Source organism: Scomber scombrus, chromosome 18, assembly GCF_963691925.1.
Source record: "Scomber scombrus chromosome 18, fScoSco1.1, whole genome shotgun sequence".
In the NCBI taxonomy this organism is placed as follows: domain Eukaryota; kingdom Metazoa; phylum Chordata; class Actinopteri; order Scombriformes; family Scombridae; genus Scomber; species Scomber scombrus.
This window is the reverse complement of record NC_084987.1, coordinates 21,740,685-21,754,525: the sequence shown is the minus strand read 5'-3', so window position 1 is coordinate 21,754,525 and position 13,841 is coordinate 21,740,685. Positions and strand designations below refer to the sequence as shown.

General features: G+C 39.7%; 1 protein-coding gene across 1 annotated transcript in view; it reads left to right on the top strand.

The window, feature by feature from the left end:
* usp43b (ubiquitin specific peptidase 43b) overlaps positions 1-13,841 on the top strand; it is a 67,089-nt gene that overhangs the window by 44,827 nt on the left and 8,421 nt on the right. The window contains exons 7-9 of the mRNA XM_062438659.1: positions 304-466; positions 3,091-3,202; positions 11,320-11,423. Of these exons, the coding sequence (XP_062294643.1) occupies positions 304-466; positions 3,091-3,202; positions 11,320-11,423 (379 nt within the window). The remainder of the gene's footprint in view (positions 1-303; positions 467-3,090; positions 3,203-11,319; positions 11,424-13,841) is intronic.

Here is a 13,841-nt window from a genome sequence, read left to right as displayed (position 1 = left end):
GCCACTTTATATATCTCAATTCTCCTCCTCACTCCCTGTTAGAGGTGTTAAGTTTAATCATCAAATTTTCAGTCCATGAAATCAGTCATCTTCCTTTCAGGGAGAAAATGTGAAATATCATGTTTTTCATGCAGTCAATGTAAAAGCAAGTAGTTGTCAAGATTGTGATCAACATGAGCAGGACTTATCAAGCAACTTTGATTGTATCTATAGTTTAAAAAAATCTTCTATTTTAAAGCTTCTTCCATCTTTTCCCCACCTTCCCTTTCTCACTTTCTTCCTGTGTTCTTTCTTCTCTGCCAGGGTACCATCACAGCCTGCCGTCCTCTCCATACTCCACTGGTCCTGAGGGTCAAAGGTTACCTGCATCTGGGACGCTGTCTTCAGAGTTCCTCAACCAGGGCGTCCCTGTAAAGATTCTACTGTTGGTGTGCAACGCTGCAGGGGCAGGCCAACAAACTGTTAGGTAATTACATAAACTGACCATTTGCTAAACCTACCCCTGGACAGTGATTGTCCAATAACAGCTTAGCAACCATAACTAATATAGTAATCATAGCCCATCAAACTTTGTCTGTCTCCACCTGATGAGATGGTCTGCATGTCTCCCTAAGAAGAACAATACTCAGCAAAATTGTAAGGAATGGATTAAACTCTGTGTTTATTTGCTCTAATGTAAGCTGTAAATGTTTGCATGCAGAGCTAACTCACTTACTATCTGCAGTAGTAATTTTGCATTAACTCCAAATCTAAGGTCCATTAGATTTCACTACTGCGATAATATACGTGGTTTACAGACAGTGTCGTCTCTATTGTCACCCTAGTGCGAGCGTTGACAGTAAAAGTCCATCTCTGACTTTATTGTTGACTATTCTCACAATGCAGCTCTTATTTTTTTTAAAATAGCTCATTATTTTAGATATTATATATGGTCTATGTGTAAAGAAGAATAAATCACTATGAGAGGGATACATTTTTGTCCCCACCAGTGATAAAAATAACTCAGCAGAGGCAGGGATATATAGACCAGAGGGGGGGATCCTCATCATCCCCCCTGGCAAATCGTACCCTGATTAAACCACTGTGTTGCTTGTCCAAGTATGTTACACTATAATAAGATTGTATTAACAACATTAGCCTCAGTCTTTTAGAAAGATATGATATATGTGGCCATCAAGTGCAAATGAAGGACCCTTTACATGGTTCTTGATTTATAACCTTTCAGCCAACCAATACATACAGTTAGCATTAGTTTATATAGGCCAGCTACAGCTGAGCAGATCTTCTAGCAACAGTCATTTCAGCTGATGATACCCAAAGTTTTGGGCTGCTTTTGTTTACTCACTATTAAAAGCTTCTCAGCAGATGTGAGTAATTCAGTGCACTTTTTATATCTCACCTCGCTCGGCTGGTAAAGGATGCCAAGGTCACATTAGCTCCCTGTAACAGAAAGGACGCACATCTATCTCACTGCGAGATGAGTTTCAAATCAGACGACTGTGGAATCTGACATCTGGCACGATATAGAGATCCATCAGCCACCAGAGAGATCAATATAGGTGCCAACGCGACTGTGAGAGAGTCCAATCCCATCCACGAGGGTCGCTGTCTCAGTTTCTCCTTCAAATGCCTCAGCGTCGTTGATCAAACCGCCCACCTATCTCGCTCTCATCAGATGACAGCTGGAGGACTCGTCTGTGCCAAGAAAATGACATTGGAGTCACATACTTGCTTCTCGCTCTGCTTCTCTGTAGAATAGACTCATAGATACATTTTCTGAAAATCAGCAAAGTGTGAAAGTGCTCGGTTTTCGTCGGCCGGTCCGTTTAAACTCTGAAACCAACAGAAGATGAGAATTAATACAGTTTCACATTTTATGTAAATGTTCTTTGTTTTTTTTGCATCACTTCTCTTGTAAGTGAACTCTTTGATGACATTTCACTTCTGTTACATCTCGGTGCTGAATCTCACATCTCTGGAGGCAAATATAAAATGAATATTCATACTAAAAAAGCATATAATACATATCCTGCATGATTCCATTTTTTAAAAACTCTCCTTTTTTAATTCCATGATATCATTCTGTAAAAAGAATTAAGATTTCTCTTATATTTTAACAATCTTTTACAGGAGTGGCTCACACAAGATTTAATTTATAAGGTATTCTCTGCAGTCTGTGTGAACATTTTAGGTTGTTAGAGTGAAAACATTCTCTATGGGAATGAGGACAGAGTTGCTAACACAAGGTTAAAGTCTTCTGAATTATACTATATCCAGTCCAGACCAAGCCAGTTAACCTACCGCAAAAAAAAGGGGATTTGTTTTGCCTCTGAGCTGTATCCAGTTGAGATGATTGTAATTTTGAGTCATTTTCCATCCCATTTTGTTGTGTGTATTGTCTCTTTGTGTGTTGTGGCCGCTGCAGCTGTTGCTCCTCAGCTACCACAGAATGTTAATGTTTGCCATCCTGAACAGTAATCCAACCTAATTTATTTTGTGGATCTCGATGGTATTGACGTATGACGTGATGGGAACATTTAAGATAGAGGATCAGTTTGGTTTCTGCTCGTTTGTTTTCAAAGTCTGCAGAAATATTTTAAAAAAACACAATGAAAAGAAAAAATAGTGCCTTTACAAATGCTGCAAAGCTCACTGCAAAGCTTACTTTTTATTTATAACCTTCTAGTGATAAATCTACAGCTTATAGTACTTCATTGTCATTCACTGTGTATTTCTGTGTGCATCTCTGTGCCTGTGTGTCTTTGTATGTCTCTTTATGCACATGCATGCTCACATGGTCTCATACTAATAAATCTCCAGCATACAATGGAGGGCTGCCCTCAATTAAACGTCTATTATAATAAACGTCATGTGATCCATCTTTTCAGACGCATGGTTGTCCCTCTCCTCATCTGCCATTTCCACTTCTTATTATCTCCTTCTGTCCTTCTATAGATATGCAGTAATGAGAATTCTGCTCTAATGCTGATAATGATAATAAATGATTATTTACATTACAATAGGATAAGGGGACGAGTGAGCCGGTCAGGGCTATTTTAAACTAATTTTGGTCCTCTGTTCCTGTTCAAGGTTTGGACCACCATTCCTGATGAGAGAGGACCGGTCTATTTCCTGGGACCAGCTGCAGCAGAGCATCCTCAGCAAGCTTTATTACCTGATGATCAATGGAGCGCAGGCACAGGTACTGGACAGCTACTAATAATTTAATGTGATAATTAATCCATGCGAGCAAATTCAGTTTTTTCTCGCCCTTCATCAGGGGAATATCAAAACACCACATCTGAAGCTACTGGGATTTATTGACTCACATACAGACTCTTTAGCACAGCAGATGCTGATGTGTCCACATGCTGTCAAGAAACAAAAATGGATTTGATCCACCACAATCAGGTTTATATTTATATTCTGGGGGGCTTCTGGACCATCTTCGTGTGATTTAGATTTCATAAAACTCCTAATTTATCTTATTAGCCCTGCATGCAGCTTCCTAGGGCAGCCTCTGTCTTAAACAGGTCGCTTTAGCTCCTGTCCCCTAATTAGCCCACTCTGTTCTGATTGGCCTGATCTCAGAGGCTGCTTGTTGGAATAAACCAAGTATAGTAGTAGGATTTCACTTATTTTTCTTGTTCTTTACTCAAAGTGGAAACTTCTCAAATACATCCATACATTTTCAGTCCAATCTGAAAAATTAGAGTGCACAATGCAAAAAACCTTAGCAACAAAAACTATGGCAATCTGACATCATAATGAGGAGGAAGTAGAGGTCACTTTGTTAACAGAACGATTGGAGCAGGCTGGAGCCCTGGCTTTTGACTTGCAGTTTGCATTTCTACATATATTAACCTCATGTTTTAGAAACTTTCACCATGTTTACTACAGATATCCAACGTCATAACAGTATATAAATGACAGAACATTAAAAAAAGCATATAATGTCCCCTTTAAAGCAGTAGGATACAGAAATGTATAGAAATACCCCCTAAAAGTATGATTTTCCCACCCACACATTTTGAGTAATTTATCCACAACCAGCCTGTATTTGAGAATTTATGATTGTCGTTAAACAGTATGTGAATGCAATGAAAATAAATGCAACCACAAATGGAAAACCCTTGGACTAAAGTTGCAGTAGGGCCATATAAAATAAGACCCAACCTCTAACTTCAATAGAATTTGTTCCATGACGCTTGTAAAACTTATATTTAATAGCCTTGTTGTGTGGGCGGGTGTGTTTGGAGCACCGGCTGGAGGCAGAGACGGGACATGGTTCCCCTCCTGCCGTGCCGGCTGACGCACCTGTTCCGCGGCAGGTTTATTGGCTCGGGGCACAGCAAAGCATGCCCACACAATGACAGAGTGTGGTACAGGTGGAAGAATGCTGAGCACCAGCTGGAGGCAGAGGAGAATTGGTTTACTCTCACTGGCACACCAAACCAGTCAGTTAACTCGTTTTTCCACTGGTTATAGCGCTCTCACTGACTGACACACATGTGGCTGCTCTCTGTCATCATTCGTTTCCTGTGTGTTAATACATGGAGTATGTAAAAAGCAGCTTCTTCTTTTGTTTAAAACCATTTCAGTGGCTCTGAGGCATAGGCAGGTAGTGCCAGTATTAAAGGTAAATATTGGGCTTTCTCAGGAGGTCAAAAGCTGTTAAATAGACTTCGGTCTTAGCTTGTTAACAAGGAGTTCTTTCCTGAAAGTCCTGAAATGTCAAATGAAAGGCTTTAAAGTAGGTAAATAACATTACGATTAGAAAGCAATTCAATTAATTAATGATTAGCCAGGTCTGACGCCTTTACAAAGGAACACAAGGAGTTTCACCAAGGTGGAGCTCAAATTACAGTCAAATATATTCTAATGGCAAAGTTTGGCAACTCCTTTTAGGCGCTCAGAGGCACAATCAGCGATCCAAATGCAAACAAATGCTTCAACCCAGCGGCAAAATTCAAAGCAAAGGAATGGAAGCAATAAGGGCATTACAAGAGTTAAGAGGAGCATGGTTTCTGTTACAACAGAGAACAACTAGATAATGTAACCAAGTCATTAAAACTTGATCAGGTCAAGCCTTATTGCTTGACCTGCAGTGCTGAGTGTGCAGTTTACTGATAACTAATCTTACTTATTAAAAAAACAAAGCCACTATACTTTTTATTTACATTAATCACCACACTGAGTCTAAAATCAGTTTGAATTAACAAATGATCTCCCCTGAACTGCAGTGAGGCCATTTTTACACTGAACACTCTACAGAAATACAAATACAGTTATGACACTGTGATGCAGGAATACAGCCAGAGTTAAGCTCAAAGTTAGCTGACCAGCTGTGATACAAGCTTAAGGGGTACTGAATATTTTCATTTTTGCTCATTTGAGAGACGCAAAACCCTAATTTTCCATCATTTGTCAGGATATTCCGTTTTATATGTGAACAAACCTCTAATTTTTATGGTAAAAAGAACAGGTGTGGTTGGTTGCCACTGTTTGTGTGAGTAAAACATGGAACATAATGATAAACATTCAAAAAGCAAGTTTTCAATTTAATTCAGAACACTGTATTTGTCCCTGAGAGGCAATCTGCAGAGGCACGTTGAGTAGTATAATTAACAGGGGAAAAAACACAACACAATACAGGAATTTCTTTTTAAAAACGTGAAATGCAAAAATAAGCTGTATACATTATGATACTAGTGTAATATTTATAACAGTGCAGTAAAAGTATAATGCACTATACACATCAGTCAAATGATGCCTGTATTCAATCTTTTTTGTACCCAGATCTAGAAAAAAATGACTATTTGTTTTGCTCACAGCAAATCACTGCAAGCGATGATTTAATGAGACGTATGATTGGCCCACTACCGCAGCAGTTATGGTCTGTGATAGCGTAGTCAAGCGCGGTGTTTGACGGAGTTGACAGTTCAGCATGCTGGTTTACCACAAACATTTGAAAGTATGGCTATACAGCACGCCTGTTGCATGAAGCAGAAAAAAGGATTGAATTAAGTAACCACCTATCACCTTAAGTGTACTGGTACTGGTATTGTAAATTTTTTAACAACAGCCAGTCCTATGCGTGCTATAGGAATCATGCCCATGCGATAAAGTAAAGAAAGAATAACAGCAGTCAGATATGCTACTGTGCAGGACTATTTCTGCAACTTTTTCTTCTTTGTTTTACCTATCCATACCTTAACTTTTCATCTTGCCTTGATGCACCCCTGCTGCGTGTCACTGTCAAATTTATTATTTACTTTGCAGAAGCCAAAGGTTCCATTTTCGTGCTTATTTCTGCTTGCACACTTGCTTGCAGTGTTGTACTTGCCTGTATTTCAGTACATGATTGCATCCAGAGACATGCTGTTAATCATGCAGACAAACAGATTTCCAATCAGTCTCCCTGTGTGTGTGTGGGGAAGGGGCAGCTGACACACAGCTGCAATAAGACCCATATAGAGCATGGCTTGTACAGGAAAATTGTCGACCGGCGTGCTGCACATAACTCCACGCTCTTCGAGAAAGTGCCAGGCGAGAGAGAAGAAAAGAGTCAGGTGCAACGTTTTCAGTAACTGTTGGAGATCTGTACTCTCCATTCTGCCCCACGCCGTCAGCCATTTAATTAAAACCAGGCTCGTACAGTATAATCAGTTTGCTGGAGTGTACCTCTGCCAAGAAAGAAGTAACGCTCAGAGCAGATGTTTGCTCTAAATCTTCCATCTAAACAGAATCTGTAGTTTCTTGCATCAATGAATTACACTCACAAGTGGATTTTTCCGCCTCTGCCTAATTTTAGCTTCACCAAAGATACAAAAAAAAACAGCCTTTCTGCCACGCATTTTACCCTGGTACTGACTGGGTAGCAGTGGCTGGATTGATGCTCACTAATGCAAATCTAGCAGGACAGTACACTACAGCACACTGAAGCATTCTTGCACATGCACACCTTCTCCAGCGAGGCTTCAAGTCATATTGGTGCAAACTTAGAGGAGTGCTACATTTTTGTTGAGGGGACAACTAAAGCATCTGACAGACAGTACTTGCACTGACTGACACACATAATACTCACAACATAATGAAACTCTGTTCTCTTTGCCTGAGTTGTAATTGGAGATCTTTTGCCTTGTCAGGCACAAACAATGTGGCAAACATTCCCCACTGAACACAGAGTGATTAACCTCAGTGTGTTTGAACGCTGATTGGTCCAGAGACAAACCAAGGATTTTCTCACAGGGAACATCACAAACTTTTTAATGTCGACCAGCGTCAATGGAGGCCTCTGAAATGAATTTTCACAGGTTTTCTCCTCCTCTTCTCAGCAATCACACTGACAGGAGGTGATGCTGCTCAGAGCCTGACCAGATCTCAGATGCCTTGTTTGTTCATATTTTTCTCTCACATTCACTGTCTTTCGCATACACCCAATAATGTGTTTACACCTCCTTTGTTTCTGTTGTTATTCTCACATATTCCTCTTTATCTGCCTCTACTGGGAGGAAAATAAACATGCACACACACAAACAGACGTACATACTGTACACACACAGCACAGCGTTTTACTCTAGAAGACTTCTGTCTGAACCACAATCGGCTGCTCATTTAGTCCTACCACGCTAGTTACTGTTGATTGGCCTGTCAAGCTGTCCATTCTCACCTTGCAGTTACTGTAATATTGTTTACAATAATTATGGTGGCAGAATTCTTAGTCGTTTTTAAAGTAATGGGTCCTAGATATGAAATGTGTTTCCGTTTTAACATTACAAGGGTGAGGGACCAACTAGTGTGTTTCGCAAGCAAAACACCATCACAGATAACAAGTTTGGTTCAGGTAACTGGGGCTGTAAACTCCATGGATGTATTGTAAGATCTGGATATGGCACAACTGCTCAGCTTTGCGGGCAGTTTTCCCCCAGTGGTCACTTGCGGTATTGCAGCAAAAAACACCACTGAACCAAAAAGCATTTTCCCCATGGACCACCATTGTAAAAGAAATGTCTGCAATGCTGTTAACAGGACAACTTCCACTGCAAACAATATCAATTATTATTATTATGAACTTTTGATCCGTACAGGTTTTATATTTGGAAAACTTTCCTCGAGCCAAGAAAAATGATTTTAAAATATATGACGTCATCACAATATGAAGTCTACGGGTTAAACAGGACCAGCACTGCGCATATTCTGTTGGTCGCATACTCCCAGAAATGTTCATTCAGTGTCTAGCTCTTATTATACATCCATGGTAAACTCCCACAAACCCAATGAATCACAAAAGAGCAGCTAATGTTAATCTAAACACTGATGTCATGTTAGCATCCAGGAACAGCTTCCAAACAGTGGGGAAATACTACACAATGAACATGCTAGTCTTGAACAAGACTTTTTACAATTACCTGTAACTCACAAAATAACGTAGTAGTTCTTGGATGTAACGATACCAGCAGTAAGGCAGATAGCTGAACATGCTAACATTTGCAGCTTACATTAGGGCTGACAAACACATTGTTTAATCCGTTTTTTCACGCATTTACTCTTGTATTTTTGGTTCTGGCCCCATAGACATGGCTTCAACACCTGGAGAAATCCAAAGTTTGACAGGTGGTGCCTTGTCCGAGTTTCTAGAGCTATCATTGGACAATCGCTGTCAAGGAGAGGGCTTTCGCATATGGTCAATTCAACCTGAACCCGACAAGACCTTTGGGGTGTGTGCACATGTTTGTATCATATTTTAAAGGAATTTCCCAGTGTTTCAGGGGGGAAAAGCCCACTCCTGAGATGCTGGAATCAGCGGGCCTCTGGGTGGTCTTCACATGTACACACAAGCCTTTTACTGGAACTCACAGTGAACCCAAGCCAGTCTGTAATGAAAAGTAAACTCATTTTGGGTTTGCACTTGTCATCTGGCATTCCAAGTTGCTGTTTTTTTGTGTGTAGTAGTTTGAGAATGAACACACAGAAAAGTTGATTAGTTTTCTAGAAAAGCAACACATGACACCAGAGCACCACAGAGAGATTTGACGCCTGTAGTGTCCACAAACACATACTGCTGAAGTGCAGGAGAGAATATAATACAGTCTGTTAGACTGCTCTGCATGTGCACTCAAAATAAGGGGAAACGATCCTATGAAATGACTCAGCCCCTATTGTCCTGGCTTTTATCCACACTGGAATTTGGAATAAATTGAACATCTTATTTTGTAAACTAAAGGTTTAAGTTACAGTTGCTGTTTATTTTGACCAATTCTAACTATGTTACATGTTACTTGGACATCACAGTAGTTTCTGCCATATGTTCTATGGAAAGCAAGAACAAAATGTCTGCAGCATTTCTGCAGTTGACCGGCTCTTATCTTACTGTTCCTTTTAATAGTCCTGTATATTGAATATATGAGCCATTAATTCAAGCGTATTGGGTAATTTCCCTCAAGGTTTATGCCTTCCATTGGGTTCATGTGATCAGCATATCAATATTTTCCAGGAATGTGCTGTCTGCTGTGGTGGACTCCTTGTCATCAGAAAGATCCTGCTGGACGTCGCTCTCCTCGCAGAACTCTGAGCGGGTGTTTGTGTTTGAGCTCAGCCAGCAGCTACACACAAGACTTCACTGGGACGAGAGGAAATCAATTTCATTTTTTTGCAAAGCGCTCCTTCATTCCTAAAACACCTCCAATCTAAGCAGATCTCGGAGCAATATAAGCAAGAGAAAAAGATATTAGTCCTTTTATTTGTTCTCTCTTTTTTTTTCTCGTCTCAGGCTTTTCAAACCAGCTGAGAACAATATGAGAGACGCATGATTATCTTTGGGTTTATTCATGTTTTTTAGCAAAGCAAACTTTAACCGTGCTACATGTTGATTCAAGCTGAACTGCTGTGAACTCAAAATGTCAAGCGCAGGTCTTGGCCTATATTTTACGATGGCCTACTTTGTTCTCCTCTGTCTTTTTATTTCTCTGTGTTAAATATGACCCTGAAAGTGTGAAAACATGCTTCATCTCTCTCTCAATTCAGCATTTTTAGAGAGTTCAAGAGTTCAAGAGCCAGGATATCAACTTTTAGTTGTGTTTTTGTCTTTAATGGTTGGCCTTAAACTCTTCTTTTATAGTATTAAGCCTTAAATGACAGTTCATTTGCTGAGGCACAAGCCTTCCACAGAAATCCTCTAGCTTTTGGCCATATTGTATGTGCCACTGAGAAAGATGAATAGATAGAGTGACCTCAATCCCCGGTTGCTCCCTTTCATCATGGGGGACAATAAATGTGGGACAGATCATCCTCAGTTCATCTGATGCTGAGGTTCAATGTGCTTTTCTCCCTGTCTGTTAACATTTTGCCTATATAGTATCAGTGCTGTTAGTGTGTATGAATTTTACCTGAGGACATCAATCGCACCTCATCATCCGTCTAGGTTGTTTGCAGACTTGTGGACTGTCATGCAGTAAAAAGAAAAAAAACTCTCTATGCATATAGTATGATGAGAGTAAGATGAAGCCTGCAGACATATGAAACATGCCAGGTGGTGTGATGGGGAGAGGGAGGTTGAGAACATCTTGATTTGCCGTCTGGAAAACTTCAACATCGTCCGCTTTGATCAAAATAAAACAGGAACACATCAGTATTTACACAAACCATTATCCTTAACTATGGTATTTAATCTTTTGAGTGTGCATGCTGGATTCATCAGACCGTTTCAACCCACATTTTTATGGCTTGAAGTCTCCAAACTGAGCGGTCATGTTTGCCTCATTTCAGTAAAAATGGTGAGAAATGTTGCCGCTGCAGCTTCTTTTTCAAAATCCTGACCGATGTGTTTTATGTGTTCTCATTTTGCCATCATGAAACTATCTCATCATTGTACAAAACCATAATGAATGAGTAATAACTAGAAGCAGCAACATTACTCATGAAATGTGGTGAATCAATGCGTGTTGGCTGTGCTCCGTTCAGACCTTAACAATCAGAGGTAAAGCATCTTTTTTTGTGAACCTGAACGCACATAGAAAAGGAAAAAAGCTACCATGGTGCACTTTTGAATGTACTGTAGTAAAAGTTGCACATCTGTTGGGATACATAAAGACACTGATGCTTGCTTGGGTGGTTTGTAGTACGACCACGATCACTGAAAATTAGATCTAAAGGGTCTACAATGTTTGAACCGTCAGTTTTGTAAGAGGCATGTGGGACACTTTGCGTGGGAGATGGAAAGACCTGAAAGTTTTTAGTGATGTTTAAAGTCTCGTTACAAAAAGCTTGAAATACCCAAATGCTTTCTTCACAGAGTTTCTGTTGTGCTCCTCTTTTCAGAACACCAGAGTGCTGTTCAACATCCGAGTGGTGGGAGGATCGGCATTTTACAGCTACCTGTCGCCTCAGGACGGCCGGCCGCTCTACCACCCTGCTGTCGACAGGTAAGGGGTGGAAAGTTAATTCTAGTGGAGGACTGAAATCCAACATACACCATCATCAACAGTCTATTGAAGCTGTTCAGGGTGCGAGAATTGATTTCCATCTCCTCCTCCACAGCCCCAACTGTTCTAATACCCACACAAAGGATTGCTACTTTTTAATGCATTGCGTGTATCCTATATTTCAGTATTTCAGTGATACAGTATATATATATACTGGCTTCTCCTATGCACAGTCTTGAGGGTGTTGATCGCTCTCCCATCTCAATCCTGAACCTTTGGGGAGAAGACACAGCAGCAGAGCCTGTTATGCCAAATAAAAGTGAAAAACAATTCATGCAAAAAAAAAAAACAAAGGTCTTCCATCCTGATGCAAGTGTGTCTGACAGGAGTATTTTTGGACACATTCCTAGAGTAGATATACAGCATACATTCAATAAGAGCAGGTAAAACACATTCCTGCAGGTGTGAACACAGCAAGCATGCAGTCCAGAGTGAATGTTATCACTGTGTGGCCGCTACATTCTTGTATTATTAGACTACAGGATTATTAGATTCATCTAAATGTGTTCTTTTGCGTTGGTATTATGTTGAAAATGTTAAACGCAGAAATGACCCAGTTTTCCCACATACTCATTCAAATTTGATCTAATGCAATCAATTTTAATGCAATTTAAATCAGCTCTAATCTAATCTAATGAAGCCTTTCTTCAGACACTGTAGGCAGGCAGCCAGTTACTGAAGATATTTTGACATACAAACACATATTACACACCAGTATGGTTTGTTCATTCCTGCCTTTTTTTAATGAATGGCACAGTGTGTGCTGATATTCTGTAACGAATGCTTGATATTTTTAAATTAAAATGTATATCATACCAACTGTAATGGTAAGCCCTGATTTTACAGCAATTAAAGAAAAATCTCAAATGCTTCTTTATTATATGCACATGGGAAGCAGTACATCGAAGAATAAACACATGATCAGTAACTTATACTTAATTAAACCTTATTTGTGCGACCTTTGCGTGACACCAGTTTCACTCTTCGTCAGTCTCTCTTCTCCTTCTGCAACAGCGACTTCTTAGATTCGGGGTCATTATGTGTATCGTGTACTTCAAAATGAGCTTTTTTCAATTCTCCTTTCATAACTGACGAGACGCTGGTTTTGCTTACACGAGACAAAGCACATGATCTGGCAAGACGTCGACTCCAGACAAAAAAAATGTGATTACAGTATGAAAAGGTCATAGGTCATAACACTGAATGACTTCATGTACACAGGTATTTAATAAGCGTGATACACAGTCTAACAATCCTACTCGTGCTGTATAGTTTGTTAGTACATTTCCACCACAGACTGATATGTGCCATCTTTTTATCCTTTTTTGCACATGCATCTCTGATGGCTTTCAACTCGAAAAAGTGAATTGCTGTTTCAAAGGGGCATTTTGGCAGACTCTTGAAAGGACTTCCATTTGTGTAGTTGCTAAGAACAGTTCATTCATTCGTTGAATGGTACTGATGGGGGCAAATGCCTTTTGAAATCTTTTGAAATGCAAATGTGTAGTGCACTGTATCCTAGAAACTAATGTAATGATAGTGTTTGAACTCTAATGATGCAGAAATGTGCTGTGTCCCCAAGTCAACCCACATCAAACGGTACAAGAAAGTATGAGTGCAAGTGTTTTAGTCTACTTTGTTCACCTTCATCAGCCTCGCTAAACTCTCTGTATCTACGTGTAATGTCACATAAATTACCGCTCCTTATACCAGACGACATATTGACGTAATCCCTGTTGTGTAGCTTCGTATTGAGTTGTCACAGTTTGCTTATTTTTCACGAGTAATCAAGTATGAATACAGTCACATAAAGTATATCACAGTTAAAGCAGTGTGCTCTTTCACTTTGTATCAAATGAGTTTTCTTTGAAAGCAGCTTGGAGTAATACATGCAGTGAAAGTTCTGTAAAATGCTTCTGCAAGAATCAAAGTTGAGATTTGCTTATTGTACTTTCTCAAATTTCGCAACATTGCACAATAGTGTGGAAATTGTAGTTTGACAAAAGAAAATCTTACTTCAAGGTCCATTTAAAGTACTAACTTTTTCTTGAACTTTCAACGTAATCTTATAATGTAATCTGATGAAAATCCCCCACCACTCAAAATGTGAAAAATAAGTATTTTGCATATCGCTATATCACTACTTCAGTTGGATGTTTGAGCTTCTCTGTGCAGATGTTTTCATACTCATCTGCTGAGAGGGAAAGTTTTTGTCTGTGCTTATTACAACTCTGAGGTTAAGGGGCATGATTTGTGACATCACATCACCAATCATGGTCCAGCATCAAAACTACATAATATTCAATTATTCAATGCACATACAGTAAAAATTGATGTTTGAGTGAAGTTGGAGACATC